The sequence below is a fragment of the Watersipora subatra genome, chromosome 3 (assembly GCF_963576615.1).
Source record: "Watersipora subatra chromosome 3, tzWatSuba1.1, whole genome shotgun sequence".
Lineage (NCBI taxonomy): Eukaryota > Metazoa > Bryozoa > Gymnolaemata > Cheilostomatida > Watersiporidae > Watersipora > Watersipora subatra.
Window position 1 is genome coordinate 20,380,821 of NC_088710.1, and position 23,295 is coordinate 20,404,115.

Below are 23,295 nucleotides of genomic sequence, written 5' to 3' on the forward strand. Positions count from 1 at the left end.
TTTTAATTATTAGCAATAGAGATTTAGGCAAAAATAAATGTTGAGACGAATACTCCTAGGATTTACCCTGAACTCCGACGGAAATACAAGTGTCACGCATGAGTTAGAATCGGTATATAGGGTAATTGCTATTTTGAATAAAACTCAAGCTTGTAGCGAGCGCTCATTATAAGCCCCGACGATCCTAAGAATAACAGCGATCTGCTCAAGTAGCGAGTCAGGATGAGTTGAGGCTTCGCTACCTGAACAGACAACTTCAAATAAAGATTACTAAAGGTTAGAGAGATCTATCACTGGCGACGTTGCAAATTTGACACGGTAATGAGGCAACTTTTACTGTTTTACACCCTTTCACATTGATTGCAATTCAACTCCCTTCCAGCTAACCAGTCTTTTTGCTTTGATTAGTTTAATAAAAAAATAAAAGTTCTAACTTTTAAGTTTTGTTCACCCATTTATACCCAGCTGTTGTTATCTAAAATGGTAAAAGTACTTCACTTTCGAGAAACCCTAGATTGTTATGAAGAAGATATTTAAATCCAAAAAGCAGGCTTTAGCTTCGATGTATTACAAAGCGGAAAGACATAATGTAAAGTTGTTTTTGTGACTAAAAATTGTATGTAAGTTACAGCAAAGTCAAGAATCGCAACATGCCACCCTGTATAGAAGTATTCAGGGTGGCTTGTTGCAGTGACCCGAACGTTATAATGGTAAATAGACTTTATTGACTAAACTTTAATCTTAGCAAAATGCAAAAAAATTGGCAAAAAGCTCAAACTACAAGTATACGAATCACAAAATTAGCTCTTGTCTGCAGGAAATATAAACAAGGTTTATTGCCTATAAAATTGTGTACAAAAGAGAGGAGACCCTTCATAGCTGAGCCTATCTAAACAAATTGAATAAATAAAACGCATTTGGACAAAAAAAAACTAAAATGAAATCAGTTATTTCGTACTGGCAATAATCAGGTATGGATGCCCTAATCAAAAAGGATTGACATAATTTTATTCCTAGTAAATGAAATACAAGAATAACTGATAACATCGGATGATTTAAAAGGCTGGCTGATTAAGGATTATGAAGAATCATTATGAGGAACATGTGCAAGAAACTTATTTAGTATATCTGATGTCTCCTTGGGAGTGTGCATGTGGAAATGGTGAGACCCGCCCACATTTATTATCTCCATCTAAAAAAGAAATCAAATATTCAGAATGAGTAAGCAACTCCAAAATTTACAATTAGTAAGCGATAGTCATGTAGATGTAGCTACAAAGATGTAGTGAAGCTTCACTCAGAATTGAGAGAACTAGATACAAACATATGGCAAAATAAGGTGGAAAACAGAGCAGCATGGAAGTCAGTGATAAGGCCTACACCATGAGACAGTCAATGCCGAAATGACTCAATGCAAGAGGGAGAGGGAGGAGAAAGATGGAAAGAAGAGAGAGTCATATAACCGATTATCAAGCGAGCAACACACTACAAAAAGTAACACAATAAAAAGATTTTATGGTAAGCTATTTCATTCCTGTTCATTTTCTTTCAAATAATCAATTTTTGTATAAAAGCAACTTGTGTCGTCTATTATAACAAAGGTGTCTAACATAACGAGATACAAGCTACATAACCCGCAACAGCAACACAATATTCTTAACAATATTCTTAACGAGCCTTGGTCAAAGATATAAAACAACATGACCATCAAATCAAAATATTTTACAAATATCATGAACCAATAGCAGGAATGTGTAGGAAATTTTACGACATTGTGTCATGAAAAACTCTGATCAGAGATAACTATAAAACAATCAATTGTGCACAATCAATTACATGTGCATACAGAGAGAGTGCTGTGTTAGATCTTTAATAAGATGTGTATAAGTTTTCATGTGACAACCTAGATGGTAGGATGGTACACATACAAGCATAGACAGAGAGAGTGAAATGCTATAATTCAGGTCATAGCAATCATGACTAGCGCCGTATGTTAGCATGAAGATAGTATGTGAACCATCAACAGTAAGAGGAGTTGCATGCTATTCAGCGACAGCTAAGCTGTACTAGAGAATTAAAAGGTGAAACACAGCCATACTATCTTTTCTCAAAACACATCAGGCAGATCTAGAACTATAGTTGAATCTAACATTGAAAATCGGATTAGTCTTTGAGGGTGTTTGTATGACTTGAAGGTGTGTGTATGATTTGAGGGTGTGTGTATTTGACTTGAGGGTGTGTGTATAACTTAAGGGTGTATGTATAACTTGAGAGTGTGTGTATGACTTGAGGGTGTGTGTATGACTTGAGGGTATGTGTATGACCTGAGGGTGTGTATGACTTGAGAGTGTGTATGACTTGAGGGTGTGTGTATTTGACTTGAGGGTGTGTGCATAACTTGAGGGTGTGTGCATAACTTGAGGGTGTGTGTATTTGACTTGAGGATGTGTGTATGATGTGACCAGCATATTGTGTATGACGTGACCAGCAAATTGTGTATGACATGATGATGTGATTTCCATATGCTTATTAGCTTGTTGTTTGCGTTGAAATTTATAAGAAACATATACTGTTGAATACAATTTTAATTTAGTGCAATTACATATTTATATAGAATAATATAACATAAAACAGTTTATTAAATTAAGTAGGCTATTACAAATAAGAAGTGTAAATACATGACACTATTGAAGACTTCAAACAGAAATACAATACGCAATAACAAGCTATTCAGTTAAATATCAATCCAAGAATGTGAATAACTGCAGAAGCTCTGAAAAACTCAATCACTCACATCTAGAGATAGCGGTTCTATCCAACTCAGCAAACACATACTTTAAGTTTTTGTTTAAAACTGGGCATGAAAAGGTAGTGAGTATTTATATCTCATCTACCCAGGATTGGTCATTTTCATTAATAACAAATTCTAAACCCGCAGACCCCCAACTGTCTTTAAAAACTGTAATTCAAAACTCCCTGATTTCTACACCACAAGTTTTGATGATAGCCACATAATGAAGGTCATTCCCACGCTTTATCTGGTATTTGACTAAATCATTATTGTCACTTAAAGTTTGATTCAATTTGAATCACAGCTGTGACTTCTTTTCCGTATGTTATGAATAGTTTTGTCTTCAGAACCACTGACAGAGCTGACATACAGCTCTTCTTGACCGGCACCACATCGGACACAACTAATTCGTTGAGATCCAATTACTCATAAGACACCCTCCCAAACTTTGGTTTAAAAGGGCTTCATTTTTATGAATCTATTAAGGCTTGATAACAATAATGGTTGCCTCTGATGATGAACATTGAATGAATCTGCAACTTTTACCATAACTCCACCAAGGACCTTTCGTCTTACCATCCTTTTCAAGCTCCCTCCCAGACCCTCAGGTCCTTTTCTGTGACCAGTGACAAAGAAGTTCCCCTCTAACTTATGTTCAAACTTTCTTTTAAACTAACTTGTTTAAAAAAGGTAGTGATTTTTAAACTGATGGGTGCTCCCACCCGGAAAAACTTTTACTCTGATTATTTCAAATACAATATCTTAGTTTTCGATGATGCAAGTGTAACCCAAGAAGTATCTACCAACCTTATTTGGATAAATCTCTGATAAAGCGTGAAGGAATTTGTCGACTGTGTCTGCTAGCTCTGGACAGTCCTTAGTAAAACTCCCAAAGTTGGAGGACCTGCAGATTACACTGAACTGAATGAAACGTGAATCCACAAAACTCATTTTGCCAGCTTTCACTATATAACCAAATCAAGCATGGATATATTTCAAACATACATCTATGTACAACACAAGCAAAGTAAATCAGCAAGAAATTGTTGTCTAGATCTTGCTTATTATAGGTCACGTTGATCTACATCTGAATTTATCATTAATAAAGTAGCAGAAAATCATAGAATGACTTATATTTAATAGAGTGATAGAAGATCATAGAATGACTTATATTTAATAGAGTGACAGAAGATCATAGAATGATCTATATTTAATAGAGTGATAAAAGACTATATAGAATGACTTACATTTAGTAGAGTGATAGACGATCATAGAATGACTAGTATTTAATAGAGTAATAGACGATCATAGAATGAGTAGTATTTAATAGAGTGATAGACGATCATAGAATGACTAATATTTAATAGAGCGATAAACGATCATAGAATGACTAATATTTAATAGAGTAATAGACGATCATAGAATGACTAGTATTTAATAGAGTGATAGACGATCATAGAATGACTTATATTTAATAGAGTGACAGAAGATCATAGAATGATCTATATTTAATAGAGTGATAGACAATCATAGAATGACTAATATTTAATAGAGTGACAGACAATCATAAAATGACTAATATTTATTAGAGTGATAGAAGATCATAGAATAACTTATATTTAATAGAGTGATAGACGATCATAGAATGGCTTATATTTAACAAATACATGTATATGTAAGGCATTGAGTGTGAGGAAACTGTACATCGATAACTAAAAGAGTTATTGTATCAGTAAATTGCAAAGAATAACAAAGAGACTGCTTATCTACAATGGAAAACCTGCATTGTTTGTAATTGTGAAGTCTTTTTGAACATTAGAAAGTGATTACATAAATGATTAAAATAAATAAAAGCTAAATTTTCTGAATGGAATAACTCCGCTTATGCTCGACAAACATACCTGTGTGCAACTCCACACATGCAAATCAAAAACAAATAAATATTCATAAGAAAATGTCCTGTCAAATTGATAAATGATATAAATATGTACATATTTATTGTCGTCGGCATTAAATCAATAATCTCACCATAAGCTTACAGCATTATAAACTTTCATAAACAAACAGTTACCTGAAATAATAAACTTAGCCATAAACCTATAAGCTAATGTTCAGCCTCATATCATCGAGCGACTGTGCCTTCAACTCGTAATAAGCCGCAATAAAAACATTATTGTAAACATTACCAATGCATTTAATATATGCTAGACACAAATACAGTTTTCGACAATCAAATTTATTTTTCTGCTGTATAAATTTTAGAGTCACTTTCTGTAATACTTCTATGCAAAAAAATAAAATATAAAAATCACATTGAGAAACATTGACGAATGAACATAATCTGAATGATGCATAGACATCGCCATCAACAACATATTTGACAAATGATGCAAAAAAATTAGAGATTCAAATTCTTTGGTATGAAAATCAGTTTTTCTCAAGGCAGACGACTGTGAGGTACACGCCGAGTTTCAAACCATGCTGAGCAAGCAACTAACTTTAACTTCAATACAACAGATTACCCATGATAATTTGTTTTAATAGAAATACATTTCAGCTGTTACTTACCTAAAAGTCTATCGTACTAGACTACTAGAGAAATGAGAAAAGTGAATTCTACCCATCAGTATTATTTAGTTTCATGTATCACAATATAAAAACCTTATAATATATAATACGAGAGATGTTAGCACGCTCAAAACAGTCCTATGCATAAAGACATGCACATATTATATGTCACTAGTCCCCGGGTCGTCAAGCATGCCGTGAGACATCGTCAGGTGTAAAAACTATACGTAGAATTATTCTTGATTCTGATTGATTGGTGTAATTGGGTGTAGTTGTTAGAATGTCGGTCTACCATGCTGACAGTTGTAGGTTCAATTCAGTATGATGCAGTCTTTTTTCCCAAAATCTAACCATGACTTCAGCCAGACACAGCCCTTATTATAGTAAGGACTAATGTCGTACTAATTACTCTGTGCCATTTGTGAGCCAAGCAGCATATGATTTGTGTGACACCCAATCATACATGATTATAGTATTATATAATAAAGAATCAATATAATTGTGAGATCAAATCCCATCTGAAACAATCATTTTTCCTAAACTCTAATGGTGGCTTCAGATGAACGGATGGACATGTCTGTTATTATAATAGAGAATATTTTCTTTCATGAGATTTAGCAGCAATAGACTAGCTATTCTCAGCGACTAAAGCTAGGAACAACACTGCTGGCAGTCTGTACTCACGATAAGACTATCTGAGGAATATGACCGAGTTTCTGCATACAACTAAATATTTCCTTCGTCGAGTGGCCAAGGACTGCATTTGTCTAAAAGTTAGAAAATAGCAACACGGTGATATAAAATGGCTGCTTCAAACTTATAAATAGCAGTTGAACACTTCCACTAGGGCTGGAATAATGCTTCAATAGCTAACTCAAGCTATCTCAAAACGTGTAAAGGTGTAACGTATGAAGAGACCTTCAACAATTTCATGTGTTAAGTTCTTCAAAATTGTCTGGCATCTACTATCTACGGTAGAAACAATTATCAGCAATCTCAGATTTTACATGTGAGGGAGTAACAACATCCCCCCCCCCTTAACTTCGATGATGATTAATGTTTGAGCAACTACAATACTAGCGGACCACAGCTAATAACTACAATCAAGCAGAGTTTATGATACAGTTTTGTTGGTAAAAAATTATATTTTTTGAACTAATGAAAAATTATATTTTTTGGGAATCCTTCATCATATTCTTTACTGTAGTGTAAAGTGAAATATTTAATTACAAACTGAAGTTAGTTAAAATGCCACAAGTTGCTATTTCTTATTGACAGAGAGGTGAGTGTCGCAGCAGGAAGGTCTACATAACCGTAAAAGCAATTTTAAGACAAGAACTATCCATGGGTTGAATCAATCTGCTTTAGCTGAATCTCAAAATATCCAATTAATTCAACTATCTCTGTATGTGATGTTAAACTATGTTTAATGTTTAAGTAATGTACATCTAAACCCTGTTGGGAGGCAGCTATCATTTCATCAGAGAAAACACAACTAGCCGTTCTAAATAAATTTATGGTGGGACAACTCCAAATCAATTGGTTGAACTCAGATTCAGCTTACTTCTAGCGTGATGTTTTCATCTCATATGTAGTGCACTATGTCCGCAACATGCAAACAATGAAAATACAACTAAAAGAATTAAGGGAAAACTCTGAGAGCAGATAATAAAGCCATGTCATATTTGTGTGTATGACACCAAAACGAAAAAGGATGTGAAGATACACACGCACTCACACACAAGAAGTTAAGCCTGCTTGCTCTTTTGCAACCACAGTTGCGCACGAAGGTGATGAAAAACACAAGGACAATGGTAACCAACGTCTCGCACCCTTCATGAGTCTGCCCTAATTAAATCATTGCAAATCGCCTAGCAACTTGACATTAATTCACCCTGGGTACCCTAGGGTATCACTCAACAATATATCACATATGATTTGTCTATCTAATTAGCAAAGGTCTTCCTCGTCATGCATGAAACTAGGATTCAATTATGATGCGCTTCAATTCTTCATGGACTTGCCAAAATTACTGGTACAGCGATGCACAATATATATTAGAGACTTACTCTATTGTGTAAAGCTGGGTCTCTGTTGAATACGTACATTCCATTAGCTGCAAAACAAAAAGAATAAGCAGTCAATGTTGATCAACAAGGTGGTTAGGTAGACTTCCAAAGATCTCAGACTGTGGCCATGGCACACCACCTCAACAATTTAGTTCTCAAAATAATAATTAATTTCTCAATTACACTGTATTTAAAAATAAACACAAATTCTAAGATTTTCAAGATTAAGGAGCTAGCGTTGTCCCTATCTATACTCAAATTAGATTAGGATTTGTCTTCTCGTCACCTTTATATATATATACATGTATATATATATATATATATATATATATATTTGTTTTTACCTCATGTGCACCTCACATAATGGATTAAGCAAGTTAATCAAGTCTGTAACAAAGCTGCTTGCCTCACAATAGAGTAATACTTTATATATTACTTTTAAACGAAACCTGAATAGTATTAAAAAACTGTTTAAACAAGTATTTAGTGTCCTAAAATATGTGTTACATGTAACTATTAAAGTTCTTCGCAGTGCGTTATAGACATGTTTCATGTGCAGAAACGCTTATCTCATGGGGAGCTATCTACTTACATATAACTAAGTGTTCCTATTTAAAGTTTTTTTATATATAACCAATGATTGAGACTTAGTTCCACAGGCTATCACATCTGATTACCTAGCTTAGTAGAGCCTCGTTCCATGAGCACTGTGAAGTTGTCTAACCCTAGGTCAGGTACAGCAGCCAGCCAACGCTGTGCCAGCTCGTCCCAAGTGTGCTCTCTTGCTTTACCATGATAGGTGTCACGATAACCTAAATATTTGTCTACTTGCTTCCCCAAGGCTTCAAATGGTGTCTTCCCCTAAAGCACACAACAAGACTTTGAGATTAGAAACTGTGCCCACCTGTGGAAGCATGAATGGCAAAGTATGCAGTACAAAATATTAGTAAACTTCACGGTTTGTCAATCAAATCCTTGGCAAGTGTTTTAGCAGAGTAAAGCGGCAAATAAGCGAATGGATCATGAAAATATCTTTGACAATTGTGTAAGATGATTAATTATGTTTGCGTATTGCTTATGGATTCTTATGTTTTTCTCGTTTGTTATATAGTTGGTTTGTGCCTTTTCAATTATATCATTTGTTAGAAAGCTGAACAAGCTTATGTCACTTGCTTTTATAAATGAGAATAAAGAGGTTGTACTATTTTAGAGGTGCCTAACAATAAAATATAGTTACACATTTTATAGAAGTCATGAAATTATGAATTATCCTCTCTTTTACTTTATATTAGGGAACAAGCAGACAGTTCTAAGTATTATGGAACCATATTACGTAATAATAATATGGAACATGATAATCTATATAAGTTTTTGTACAAATATATATATTATGAACAATTGTACATTAAATGTCAAGCATGAAATTGAGATTCACCTCCTCTTTAATCAAAGCTACTATTAATACACAATAGGACAATTTTCATATTGCAGATCCATAGCTCAATGCGTTCAAAATAGAGTTCTGTAAAAAGTCATTCGGAATGTTTGATAAACAGGCCACCAACTCTTCTGCTCAGGGTAGACCAATCTGTTATCAGGGAGTTGTAACCGTACACCATTTCTTACTCGAAGAGACCTCATTAGCCTCACATTCCCAAGCCTGATGCCTTCCTCCCTGCACCCAGCCCTGTTTGATTGATTTGTCTATGTACAGTCTAGTATAAAAATTATGAGTTGTCCATGTGCTGTTCAAGAAAAATGTCCGAAATGGTAGCTCTCTGAACTGTGTCTACCAGCTCCAGACAATTTCTTGTTGTTGTACACGTTATGGCAAATGCAAGCTTTGACACAAACTAAGGTATATAATACTGAATTATTATTGTTATTATTATCCCACGACCCAACAGAGCGAAGCGATTGGTTGGGAGATTTATGATAAATGCACATGTGCACACAACTCCCGAAAATTATTCATCAACAATGAGACGAACCCTTGTATCAAAATTTTATCAACAAATTTAACCATCGTTTTGTAGAGTCGTTAAAGTATAATAACGATACAAAACACATACAAACCTATTTAAATATGTTACCAAGTCTTTGTAAACCGTCGTTATTATCTTAAAACTTACCCATCTGATCGGATTATACACAAATAGACAGATTTATTTGGACAAAAATCGTTATTAAAACTTGCTAAGCCTCACTTTTATAAAAGTTAAGACCGGAAATTGAAACGCCAAGCGACAAAGAATAGAACTATTAAGTCGTGCGCACTTCACGAAAAAACAACGTGCACTTTTCACCAGTCTATAGCATTGTCGAATTGCCGAAGGTTTCCGTAATTAACGTAAGAGTACTGAAATCGTTTCATTTTTGCCGATTTCAAATTAACTGACATTTCAGACACATTTGAGTACTTTGGTGTTCTAATCACAGGTGTCCTTTAGCGGGATACTGCCGAAGCCGAGACCGGGCCGTAGTCTACACACACAAAAAACAACAAAGGTCCACGTAGTTATGAGCAAAAACAAAAGTACCCACCCAAATATCTCACCAATCCGATGAGCAGCACACACAAAAACTAAACCAATCGACAGAGCCACCCATCATGTCGGAATATTCCAAGTTTCAAGTCATGTCTTGCACAACTCACCTTATGGCTTGTCAAAACTTGTCCCAAAGTCCCTATTAATTTGAAACTGTCCAATATCTGTTTTAGAAATGGTCGCCGCTAGTCTAGCCTAACGTCCTGATTCAACATCTTAGTAACTATCGGGGCATTGCGAGTGCTCCCGATCTTTTTGAGTCCCTCTTAAGTTTTTTTTACAATAGTGTTAACCCGATTTTGATTGGTTTTTGCATGCTTAAGAGAGACTCAAAAAGATCGGGAGCACTCAGCAATGCCCCGATAGTTACTAAGATATTGAATCAGGACGTTAAGCTAGGCGAACGGCGACCATTTCTAAAACAGATATTGGACAGTCTCAAATTAATAGGGACTTTGGAACAAGTTTTGACAAACCATAAGGTGAGTTGTGCAAGACATGACTTGAAACTTGGAATATTTTGACATGATGGGTGGCTCTGTCGATTGGTTTAGTTTTTGTGTGTGCTGCTCATCGGATTGGTGAGATATTTGGGTGGATACTTTTGTTTTTGCTCATAACTACGTGGACCTTTGTTGTTTTCTGGTGTGTGTAGACTATGGCCCGGTCTCGGCTTCGGCAATATCCTGCTAAAAGACACCTGTGGTTCTAACTGATGTCCAATGCAGTGTAAGTAAAGGAAATGACGATGATATTTTTTTCTAACGATTTTTATGAGATTACGATATTTAATTATAAGTTTGGATATTCTTCTTGATACTTCTTGATATTGTTAGCTATGACATTTTGAAATGTAAACAAATTTGTGCATTGGTTTTCTATTATTACTGTATTACTATTACTAAGTTTGGATATTCTTTTTGATACTTCTTGATATTGTTAGCTATGACGTTTTTAAATGTAAACAAAATTGTTCATTGGTTTTTTATTATTACTGTATTACTATATTACTACATTAATAATATTGGTTATTCTAATAATATCAGTGCATTTTACTTTTAATATTGCGTTTTTCCTATTGCAGAGGGAGAGATATAAACATATAATCTTTTCCTTTCATTATTGCTGTTTGTCATAACCAAACACTTTTTTAAATAGATTTTCTAAAAATCTATATAAATATCACTTCTTGATATCGTTAGCTATGATGTTTTGAAATGTAAACAAAATTGTGCATTGGTTTTATATTATTACTATATTAATAATATTGGTTATTCTAATAATATCAGTGCATTTTACTTCTAATATTGGCCAATATTGCATTTCTCCTATTGCAGGGGGAGAGATATAAACATAATCTTTTCTTTCATTATTGCTGTTTGTTGTATATAATAACACCCACACCCAGTACATTACAGCTACCATTGCAGTTATCCTATTGCACTGCAGTGCCATTTGACTGCTAATATTGCATTTCTCAACCATCAGTATCCTTTCTTTTTTCCAATATCACTTTGGTCGTGGGCTGTATGACAGTGGAATTTCTAGTATTATTATTATTCCACGCTATTATGAAACCATAATAGACTGAGTGTACCTGAAAGAAAATCTTGATCTGCTCCAATCAATTGCTTTGAGAATCTTTGATTAGGAAAACTTTGAGAAATATTAAATCATAGCAACTCAAATTAATCCCTAACAATGAACAAACCATGAAATATCAAGGACTAACCCATAAATAAAGAGTACAATAATAATAAATTACTATAATGTCAGAATTATATTACTGGTACTTACAGTCAAACTTCTACATACAAATTTACATGTAATTTGTTTCAGGACCTGCTTTTTACGTTGAATCAGTTGTATATTGAATCAGATATTTCTATAATAATACACTGTATATGGTTTAATTTGTTTGGCAGCCTTAAACTTTTTGATGACTCCCTAACTCTTTAAAGTTGGCAAGCCGCATCACGCAGCTTTCTGACATTTCATTTGCTTGTTGCATGGCAACCACTAACAGTGGCTAAATAATTTTTTTAGTTGTGTTCTCGACAAAATTCTCTGCAAGTTACACCCTATTTGAAATCTTTCAAATTAAGTGGCTTTATTATTTTTCCAAAATCAGCAATCAAAAACGAAAGCTAAATTGCTAGAGCCAAGTATCCAGTTTACTTTTCTTATTGCTATGAAATGATACACACAACCAACAGAAATTTTGTTATGTGAAATCTCCATGAGTTTGTAATTCTGCTGCAACCAATCAAAAAGGGTTTAGCAAAGTTTTTGGTCAACTGATCTGACTGGGAAGTTACCCTTACACAACTACTGTTTTTACAGGGGCTTTTGGTTTTAGAAGGTTTTCATTAAATGTTGACTTGCAACAAAATTCACATTACAGTTATTTGGTATCAAAAGATTCACCATGTCTTACTCTGTTGTGTTGTAAGTGCCAAATATGTGGAAATGTGATTACAAGCTCTTAAAAGCACAAAAACGAAAAGCCGCCATAGATTGGAATATCTTTATTTCAATGACGTATCCATGAAATTTGGTTATGGTCTTGTCACGTATGTTCTTACGTGAATTGAAAGGCCAATACAAAGCTCAATATAAAACTTATCGTAGTACTAGTTTATGACAAACACTTCGGGTTTTACCGAAGACCCCGTATCAAATATAGATGCTCACTACTTTACAGTTTTGTTTCGGCCTGGTCTAATCGGCAAGTCGTAATCTGATCATGTGACCCAATACTTGGCAAATAATTTTTGCAGCACTTTTCGATTATCACAGGTGACCAACAGGCTCGTCATGATTATCAGACAATGATATGTACTCCTTCGAGGCAAGGTTAAAAAATTAAATGAATGTTTACGGCAAGTTATAAGATATCAGTGCTAAAAGTGACAGCATTACAATGACGATAAAACAGACGCGTAAGAACAATAGACATGGTTTTATTGAATGCGTGAAGTATATTTGTGAAAATATTTCGACGAATAAGGTTGCATGAAAGTGTAAACAGAAACCATTTCTCACAACTACGTCACATTTGAGCCGTTTTGGAAAGAGAATCCAAACTACAGCGGTCTCGCGTGGATGCGATTAACTGTTCGTTTTTTAGTTTTTAAGTGCTTGTAATCACATTTCCACATATTTGGCACCTATAACACAACAGAGTAAGACATGGTGAATCTTTTGATACCAAATAACTGTAATGTGAATTTTATTGCAAGCATAGAGTTATCTCCCCCTAGAGTGATAACTACACGAGCGTTTCCGGTGCCAACAAGGAGCGTTTAGGCCACGCCTCTTTTTTGTGCTAGTCAGTCGTAGTGATCGACTAGATCAATAACATCAGCCATGAGAAGGGTTTAACAAGGATCATGAATTTCCAGTTGAGATAGTAATTAATGCTCATATTAAAGAAATGATGATTATAGTTTATTACTATAATATATGCTTATTATTTAAAGCAATTCAATACCTACCAGGGATTGCTAAACATATTATGGAAATGTTTACTTTTTCATTTCCATAAACATAAATATTTCCATAATTTTAGGGAAATGGATATGGACATTTTATTTTACAAGTATGGAAATGGTATGAAAATGGAAATAATATGGAAATGAATTATGGAAATGCTCTGGAAATGGAAATAATATGGAAATAAGTTATGGAAATGGAATTAATATGGAAATGAATTATGGAACTTTTATGGAAATGGAAATAATATGGAAATGGAAATAATATGGAAATGAATTATGAAAATGGAATTAATATGGAAATGAATTATGGAAATGGAAATAATATGGAAATGGAAATAATATGGAAATGAATTATGGAAATGCTATGGAAATAATATGGAAATGAATTATGGAAATGGAATTAATATGGAAATGAATTATGGAACTTTTATGGAAATGGAAATAATATGGAATTGGAAATACTATGGAAATGAAGTAGGGAAATGGAATTAATATGGAAATAAATTATGGAAATGGAAATAATATGGAAATGGAAATAATATGGAAATGAATTATGGAAATGGAATTAATATGGAAATGAATTATGGAAATGGAAATAATATGGAAATGGAAATAATATGGAAATGAATTATGGAAATGGAATTAATATGGAAATGAATTATGGAAATGGAAATAATATGGAAATGGAAATAATATGGAAATGAATTATGGAAATGGAATTAATATGGAAATGAATTATGGAACTTTTATGGAAATGGAAATAATATGGAAATGAATTATGGAAATGGAATTAATATGGAAATGAATTATGGAACTTTTATGGAAATGGAAATAATATGGAATTGGAAATACTATGGAAATGAAGTAGGGAAATGGAATTAATATGGAAATAAATTATGGAAATGGAAATAATATGGAAATGGAAATAATATGGAAATGAATTATGGAAATGGAATTAATATGGAAATGAATTATGGAAATGGAAATAATATGGAAATGGAAATAATATGGAAATGAATTATGGAAATGGAATTAATATGGAAATGAATTATGGAAATGGAAATAATATGGAAATGGAAATAATATGGAAATGAATTATGGAAATGGAATTAATATGGAAATGAATTATGGAACTTTTATGGAAATGGAAATAATATGGAAATGAATTATGAAAATGCTATGGAAATAATATGGAAATGAATTATGGAAATGGAATTAATATGGAAATGAATTATGGAACTTTTATGGAAATGGAAATAATATGGAATTGGAAATACTATGGAAATGAAGTAGGGAAATGGAATTAATATGGAAATAAATTATGGAAATGGAAATAATATGGAAATGGAAATAATATGGAAATGAATTATGGAAATGGAATTAATATGGAAATGAATTATGGAAATGGAAATAATATGGAAATGGAAATAATATGGAAATGAATTATGGAAATGGAATTAATATGGAAATGAATTATGGAAATGGAAATAATATGGAAATGGAAATAATATGGAAATGAATTATGGAAATGGAATTAATATGGAAATGAATTATGGAACTTTTATGGAAATGGAAATAATATGGAAATGAATTATGAAAATGGAAATTGTGGCATACACGTAATCCCTGATACCTACATGACTTGCCAAGGCACTGAATAGATAGTGAGTGAAAGTGAAGGTAATGCAAGCAGTTACTCATAGATAACATACATAGTCATACTGGGGTTGTATTACATTGGTGTGATGGGAAGCTAATCAACTGCCATCAACTATGAGCTGTACTACCCGGTGTTGCCCGAGTAATAAAAAAAGTATTTGGACAGAAAATTTATTTTTATATAACATTTACTATTCTAACTTTTAAACTTCATATCATGAGAAAATATTTTTAAGCAGTTTAAATGAATTAAGAGGAAAAAGAAAACAACTCTAAAGGTTTGCAAGCTTTTTCAAACAACTACAACTTTTAAATTTCATATCATGAAAGAAGTGTTTTGTTGAAATAAATTAGGAAAAAAAATAAAACTGTAAATGTGTTTAAATGTAAAATAATTAGCAAGTAATGGCTAAATATAATCTGTTTAGCTATGATTACAATGAAAAATTATTTAATAAATAAGGTGATAAAAAAGTCTATTTTATTTTTATATAATTATAGTTAGTAGAATTAAGTATAATTTATTTTTATTTAACATATAACAACATTTACCACTTTAACTTTCAAACTACATATTATGAAAAGTGTTTTGTGTAATTGAAATAGATGAAGAGAAGAGAGAAAATAAAAACAACGGTAAATGTTTTCAAGCTTTTTCAAACAACTACCACTTTTAAACTTCATATCATGAAAGAAGTTTTTTGTTAAAATGAATTAAGAAGAAAAATGAAACTGCAAATGTGTTTAAATGTAAAATAATTAGCAAGTAATGCTAAATATAATCTGTTTAGCTATGATTACATGTACAATAAAAAATTATTGTAATCATAGCTAATTTTTATTACTTTATTTAATAAAAATTTAATTTTAATTTAATAATTAATAAATAAAGTAATTCACAACTACTTTTTTATTACTTTATTTAATAAATAAAGTAATAAAAAGTCTATTTTATTTTTAAATAATTATAATTTAGTATAATTAAGTATAATTTATTTTTATCTAACATATAACAACATTTGCCACTCTAACTTTCAAACTTCTTGCTTGCTTACATCAAGCAAAGATGTCCACTAACTAGTGGACATTTTTGCTTCAAGCTAGTCTATGTATTTGATTGATATGTATTGAAATCTAATATTACATGCAAGGGCTGTTTGTGAACTGAGGTGACAATGAATCACTCTATCACCATACAATGTCGATACTTTCAGTTGATGGCAGTCGATTAGCTTCCCATCACCCCAATGTAATACAACCCCAGTTTGACTATCTTATTAGTGAGACTATGAATAACCAATGATATACAGCCCTTCATGTGTGGGGGCTGTATATCATTGGAGTAACTGATTGCATTAACTCACTTACTTAACACCATCTATTCAGTGCCTTTGCAATGCATGTAGGTATTGAATTTAAATTGCTTTAAATAATAAGCATATATTATAGTAATAAACTATAATCATCATTTCTTTAATATGAGCAATAATTACTGTCTTAACTGGAAATTCATGATCATTCTCATGGCTGACGTTATTGTTCTGTCGATCACTACGGTTGACTAGCACAAAAAAGGGGCGTGGCCTAAACGCTCCTTGTTGGCACCGGAAACCCTCGTGTTGTTGAATGCACAGTTATCACTCTAGGGGGAGATAACTCTATGATTGCAAGTCAACCTTTAAGTATTAGGTTTCGAAACGAATTTTTTTTTGGAAATACCTTAAGTCAACAATTTTATTTTGTACCAACTTACAAAGAACCTCTCCACTCTACACTTCAAAGAATACAGTAGAACATTGATCACACAACTTCTACAATCCTAGTCATAACTAAACATGCCCTCTGTAGTGCAAAATAATAAAGCTACTATGATGACAAGGTTTCAGTGCTCATTATGATGTACATGGCCAGCACAAGATAGTCATAAATTTAAAGAATGTTAGCGCAATTAAGTGTAAATTGCGCTAACATTCTCCTGCATGTTAGCGCAATTTAAAAACTATTTTTCCAAACCATTTTTTCCCATAATTAGGGAATGGAAGAATTTAGTAAAGCTAGCTATTGTATAAATCATTAGAAAGAAGATTTTGTGCTGAATAAAATAGAATGTTCAGTTTGAAAAAATACCAATTACTTCCCAAGTTATGAAAGATATGGCCATGTCAACTTTTAAAATTTAAAAAAAAATTAATTCCGACTCTAAAGATTTAATAAACATGTAATTAAATGTAATTAAACAAATCATTAAATAACATACGATATAAAACTACAGAAAAACTGAATTATATGTTATATATTCAAACTAAATTAACAAAGTAATACTCAATAAAAAAGTTATTGTTACATGCTTTAGAGACACAACAGAAAATGTAGGCCTGGTGATGTGTAGATGGTTCAGAGGAAAAGGCGATGATAAAGATACATTGCATAACTTACTCAAACCCAGGCTAAGCAATACTTCAAGTAGCCTTATTTATATACTTTTGTTTACTTTCATATACCGGTATTTTACTTTGAGGTATAAACAACATCTTCATTTTTACTAAAACACTGTAATATTTAAAAAAAAGCTTTGAAACTTATTTACAAAAACTCCTTCGGGTATAAAGTGATATATAGTTGCTAAAATATTACATTATATTACATAATACGTAATATTACATATTACATTGCAAAGCAGAAAATCAGTATGTTTAGATAATCAGATACTTTAATACCATTTTCTTATATTATAACATATTATATATAATATATTTTTATATAATATATTATGTATAATATATTTTTATATAATATATTATAAAGATATAATATATTATATATATTCAAGTATATTTAATATATAGTATTATATATTATAATATATATAATGTTGCTTCTCGCCACACAACTTTTCTATGAAGTCCATAAAAATTGTAATCCTCTCCGACAACTGCAACCTACATATCACGCATTCTCAACTCAGATTGACAGGTGCTATTTGGTAAAATCAAGAATCAGTTACTCATATAACACAGTTGACAAGTGAGACACCTTCTAGCCATTGCTTGTAAGTTTCAGACGTTCTAATGACACTACATACAGATGCCAATAATCATCAAAACTTACTGGGGAAATGTGCTCTATAGGCATGATAACAGCGTCCAGATTCAAAACAGAAATGACTTCGCTAGCCCAGCATAAAGCGTACATCTGCGATCTCATAGCACCCATACTGTGACCTGCAGATATAGCATGTAGAGAGAGTAGATCTTAAAATCCATTGCTAGAAGAGAGCTTGCTAGTAGCTACATATCCTAATTATAAGAAAAGTGGGGGTGAGAGAAAACCATGACTTTTTTTTTTAAATTGAATTTTCTCTTTAATTTTTTATTTATTTCTGTTATGAATTTGATGTTTTCGCTCATTTTTACTCATGCAAATTGTCTGTGAACTGCAATACACATCAGAATACTGGTGAACCAGCTTTTCAGTATCACTGACTTCCATGTTTTAGTTTCTTCTTATATTTCTTGCATTCAGCGGCCATATAAAATCATTATTTGCAAACTACAGGTGAATTAGTAAAGTAAATTTAATAGCAGTTTCAAATAAAAAGACATGAAATATTTAAGCACATGCTTTCTTGGTGTGATCGATGCGGTTGATCATGTGCAATATAAATACCAGCTTGCAGTTTCACATAAAAAGACATGAAATATTTAAGCACATGCTTTCTTGGCGTGATCGATGCGGTTGGTCATGTGCAATATAAATACCAGCTTGCTGATTTTTAGTACCTAGCTAGTTTCTTATGTTCTGATGAACGACATGAAAAGTGGAGGGTACTCTGCCATGCTTCCTCTTGAGTTGATTGCAGTAAAAACTCTGATGTCATAATGTCATTCATTAAACATAGTAGTGAAATAAAACTGTGTCAGTTATAGTTGCTACCTCATAACTCACGCTGCTTTGAGATTTAGTAAACAAACTCACCATGTCCTTCTGTAGAATTGTACTATACATGTATTCGGTCAATTATCACACTTGCTAATTCATGGACAGAGGAATTTTACATATTTTTTTACACACTCATCAAAACAGGATTGTTTGGCAAAAAAACACTGATTATGGTGAAATTATGGAAAAATTGAAAAGAGCATTATTTTTTTCTCAAAAAAATCGTGATTGAAATCAATGATTTAAATCATAAGATTTTTTTTGTGTCAACTCTGGGATAAGTAAGCATAAAAATATATTATACAAATAATGGCAGCACTAGAAATCTCCTCTTTTTGCAATGATCTTAAAATGTCAATAGTTATTAATGCATTTTTATAGTTTTTACACCATATTATTATTTTTCAATGTTCAAAATTTAACAAGTACAGTTGGTTAAAACTCACAAAATCTGCTACTATGAATTATTCTTCTGTCATACAGAAAAAATGCCTGAAAGAATTGACACCTGAGAAATCAGGGCTTGAAAACTTCGTTAAAGCCGGTTCGCACTAAATATCGTGCATATGTGATACAAATGCATGTCGGGGTTGTCCTCTCTGTGATCATGCATTGACTATGTGCACTGTAAACTGATGACATTATTGAGGTAACTTTTTGTTGAGGTCAAATTTTCCCGCTAGTTCGCGGAGCATCCATGACAGCTGGTGCAATGTGCACCACTTCGGCGATGGTGATTGGCTGCCACAGATTGCTTCATCTATATTTTCTTTCACGATAGTTGCTGCAGGATTAGTATGCATCGTTGCAAAAACTGCATTGTATAATGAGAATGCTATACAACGGACTATTCGCTGATGTAAACATGAATAAGTTTGTGACAATCATAGACGATCACCGATGTGTTGTGTGATTAACATTGACATACGGTGATATAGTGTGAATCACTCAGCCTTTAGAGTATTCTCAAGGGTCCAGAGTCAGAGCTGTATCTATGTTATATTCTCTAGTGCATTACTCACAGCATTCACTATTGCAACCTCAAAAATAGGAGTTGTCTTTCTCTAGGCAATCAAATCTTTTTATGGCATGGCCAGTAAATACAAGCTAGTGATAAAAAAGGGAAGATTTACAGAACAAACCTGACAGTCAGGTTGTAAAATTATTTTTTGAAAAATGTTCAATTCACAACAATAAATGCTTACAAGTCCACCATACCAGTTCATCAATGCTTACAAGTTTACCATACCAGTTCATCAATGCTTACAAGTCCACCATACCAGTTCATCAATGCTTACAAGTTCACCATACTAGTTCACCAATGCTTACAAGTTCACCATACCAGTTCACCAATACTTACAAGTTTACCATACCAGTTCACCAATGCTTACAAGTTCACCATACTAGTTCACCAATGCTTACAAGTTCACCATACCAGTTCACCAATACTTACAAGTTTACCATACCGGTTCATCAATGCTTACAAGTTTACCATACCAGTTCACCAATGCTTACAAGTATACCATACCAGTTCATCAATGCTTACAAGTTCACCATACTAGTTCACCAATGCTTACAAGTTCACCATATACCAGTTCACCAATGCTGACTCAAACAGCATATTTTGTAACTAAGCAGCAGTTAATATGGGATATGTAATAGTAAAATTCTGCTTTGTAACATAAAAACAATTGCTAAGCAACAAGCCAACAGTTGCTACATAAAAGAGAAGTGGTAGACCAGGCACAAAGGTAGAAAATACAGAGCAATTCAATTGAAGTTTATGACATGGTTTATTTATTTAGTCTACATTAGTATACGACACTGATATACGAATGCTATTCATTTTTCAAAATTAAAAGCGCCAAATAGTCTGCTTCATAACCACCTTGTTTATCAAAGCCTAAACGATAATAGAAATATGCACACTGTTGAAAGAAGACAACTTCAAAAAAACAGATGATTAGTCATAGAGGTAATTGATGAGCGCAGTTGCAAAGCGCGGATTAAAGGTGACAATGGGGACATACCTAACAGATGATAATTTTGCCAGCCAAGGTCTTTGATGACAGACCGCATCGCTTGTATGTCGCTGGCATGCGAATAAGGTATGCCCTGTGGATGATGGCTTGACAGCCCATGACCAGGCAAGTCTAAGCAGGCAACACATCTTCCTGCAAATAAATAGAAAATACATTAGACTAATAAGAAAGGTCATAGCAAGAAAAACCGTTTTAGCTTTTCTCAGAGAAAAATTGCTTAGGAATTGTTGAAAACTTATTAGAGATTCCCACTCAAAAACTCGAATTTCGCCAAAAGCTATTAATAATATAAATATGTCAATATAAATAATCATTAATATAATATTAATGATGCTTAAATAAAACTAAAACACAGTTTGCCATATATTTCCTTTAGTGATTGACAGTGAATTAGAACTCCTGTGTCAATGGTAAAAATAATGAGAAGGAAAATGTTTTTTAAGTTACTTTTTAATTTAGTCTCTTTCCTATTACGAGTTCAAGAATCATGAAGGTTTTAGGAATTATCTACTCTATTGAGATGATGTTAAATAGCTGTCTGTGTAGCTATGGAAATAGAGTAGGGTTAGCAATGAGAAGTTACTAGCAACTATTGAAAATGTTCAGTCAAACCATGATTAGCTTTGAGCCATTGTGCCTAGAGGCCTTGTTAGCAGAGTGATCACCGGTTGTGAGTCAACGCAAAGTTGAAACATAAAGCTAAGCAATAATAGAGGAAGTGTGAGTTGAAAAATATAGAAAAATCATGGAAAGTATCTTTACACATTATCTTTCTACCTTGGTTTTGAAAATAGGGCATCAGTGGATCAAAAGACCCAGCGTTGTCTAGCCAACCATGAACACCAAGGAACTTCTGAGCAGATGGAGAGTTATCTCCCCAAACCTTGTACGCAATATTCCCATATCCTACTTTAATAAGGACCTCTTTGGCCATCTTGAATACCATTGATAAAAATCTACAATATTGGACAGAGGTTATGTAAGACAAGCAAGTTGTGTTGTATAAGAGTTGTGGGACTAAGGCTACATTGATGTCTAAGGCCACAGCAATTGAGGGTAGTCAAGGCAGTTACAAAGGTCAATAAAGCCACGAGATCGCGTAGTATAAGGCAGTATAAAAGCTAGTAGAAAAAAAGACAGCCCTTCTTTGTGATCATACATGTGAGTACTTCTCTTCATACCACATGACGCAGCTGATGAAACCTTTATTTTTTTAGACTATTAATGAAAGAGTGCGGTTACTGGTGATGCATTAAGTGTAATGTTTGTCGGTAACCTATAACGGGTGTGCAGATGATGTGGCGTGAAGTGTAAGAGGACGAGGTGTCAGTACCGTGAGGGGTTGGAGCAGTGAGGTATCGGTGTAGGAGAGACACAGATGAGCTGTTTATATTTATTATTCGTGAAGAGGTCGCAGTAGGCGAGAATTAAGAAGAGGTAAAAAGAGAGGATGTGTAAAACAAATTGTGTTGGGGGTGTAGAATAGATTGTGATGGTGCAAGTGGTGAAGTTCAGTTATCCAAAGTGGATAAGTTTTTTAGATGGTTATTTTCCAAGTAAGATAATTCGTGAGAGAAATTTGCAGAGAAGATAAATTTGTGTGTCGAGATTGCAGTTGGGAGAAGAGGTTATGTAGGTGAAGGTGGTATCGACAACCTATTATGAGAGGTAAAGCTACGTTAGGGCCGTTACTGAGCGCTATTGGACACATTAGTAGAGAAGTTTTGAAAGGTGCACTTGATTTGATGGAACGAATTCTACTTATGAAAAGGTATTGTAAGTATTATGGTCCACAAGAGAGCATGTTTGTGTAGGAGCATAAATTCCCGACAGCTTGTCAGGCAGTAGGTGAAAACGATAGAGTTTTTGCTACAAGTTGAAAGTTTGAGTAGATACGTAGAGGTGGCCAATAATGCTGATAAAGTAAGGTTTACCTCTAATTGTAACTGTTTGAGAGATAGAGAAGTGAGTAGACTTGATGAAAAATGCTGATTTGACAAAGAATATGTTGAATGAAGCGTTGAGGGCTCATGAGAAGGCAAATAATTCAGACAGATTCTTGAGAACAAAAAGTAGTGAGGATGGATAGATAGTGAGATTAAGGAGGTAGCAGAGGTGTCAAAGAAAAGCAGTCGTGCGATAGAAGGTACAATTTGAAAGGTAGATATTCTCCTAAGAGTA

At 33.3% G+C, this 23,295-nt stretch overlaps 1 protein-coding gene across 1 annotated transcript; it reads right to left on the bottom strand.

Annotated features, from left to right (window-relative positions):
* Window positions 1-713: 713 nt before the first annotated feature.
* LOC137391631 (serine hydrolase-like protein) lies at window positions 714-22,065 on the bottom strand. The gene is made up of 8 exons (XM_068078149.1): window positions 21,892-22,065; window positions 21,103-21,246; window positions 18,242-18,354; window positions 8,106-8,289; window positions 7,429-7,475; window positions 6,044-6,126; window positions 3,599-3,695; window positions 714-1,192 (listed from the first exon to the last, which is right to left on the bottom strand). The coding sequence occupies exons 1-8, from the start codon at window positions 22,058-22,060 to the stop codon at window positions 1,079-1,081; spliced, it is 951 nt and encodes a 316-aa protein (XP_067934250.1). The 5' UTR covers window positions 22,061-22,065; the 3' UTR covers window positions 714-1,078.
* Between the last annotated feature and the right edge of the window lie 1,230 nt (window positions 22,066-23,295).

What these genes read in the sequence shown, in the direction of transcription:
- LOC137391631 (XM_068078149.1), bottom strand. Translation starts at nt 22,060, where the DNA reads ATGGTATTCAAGATGGCCAAAGAGGTCCTTATTAAAGTAGGATATGGG. An exon ending in GCCCTATTTTCAAAACCAAG is followed by an intron (nt 21,247 to 21,891) that starts GTAGAAAGATAA and finishes ATTTATTTGCAG; the next exon opens with GAAGATGTGTTGCCTGCTTA. An exon ending in CAGAGATTTATCCAAATAAG is followed by an intron (nt 1,193 to 3,598) that starts GTTGGTAGATAC and finishes TTTCTTTTTTAG; the next exon opens with ATGGAGATAATAAATGTGGG.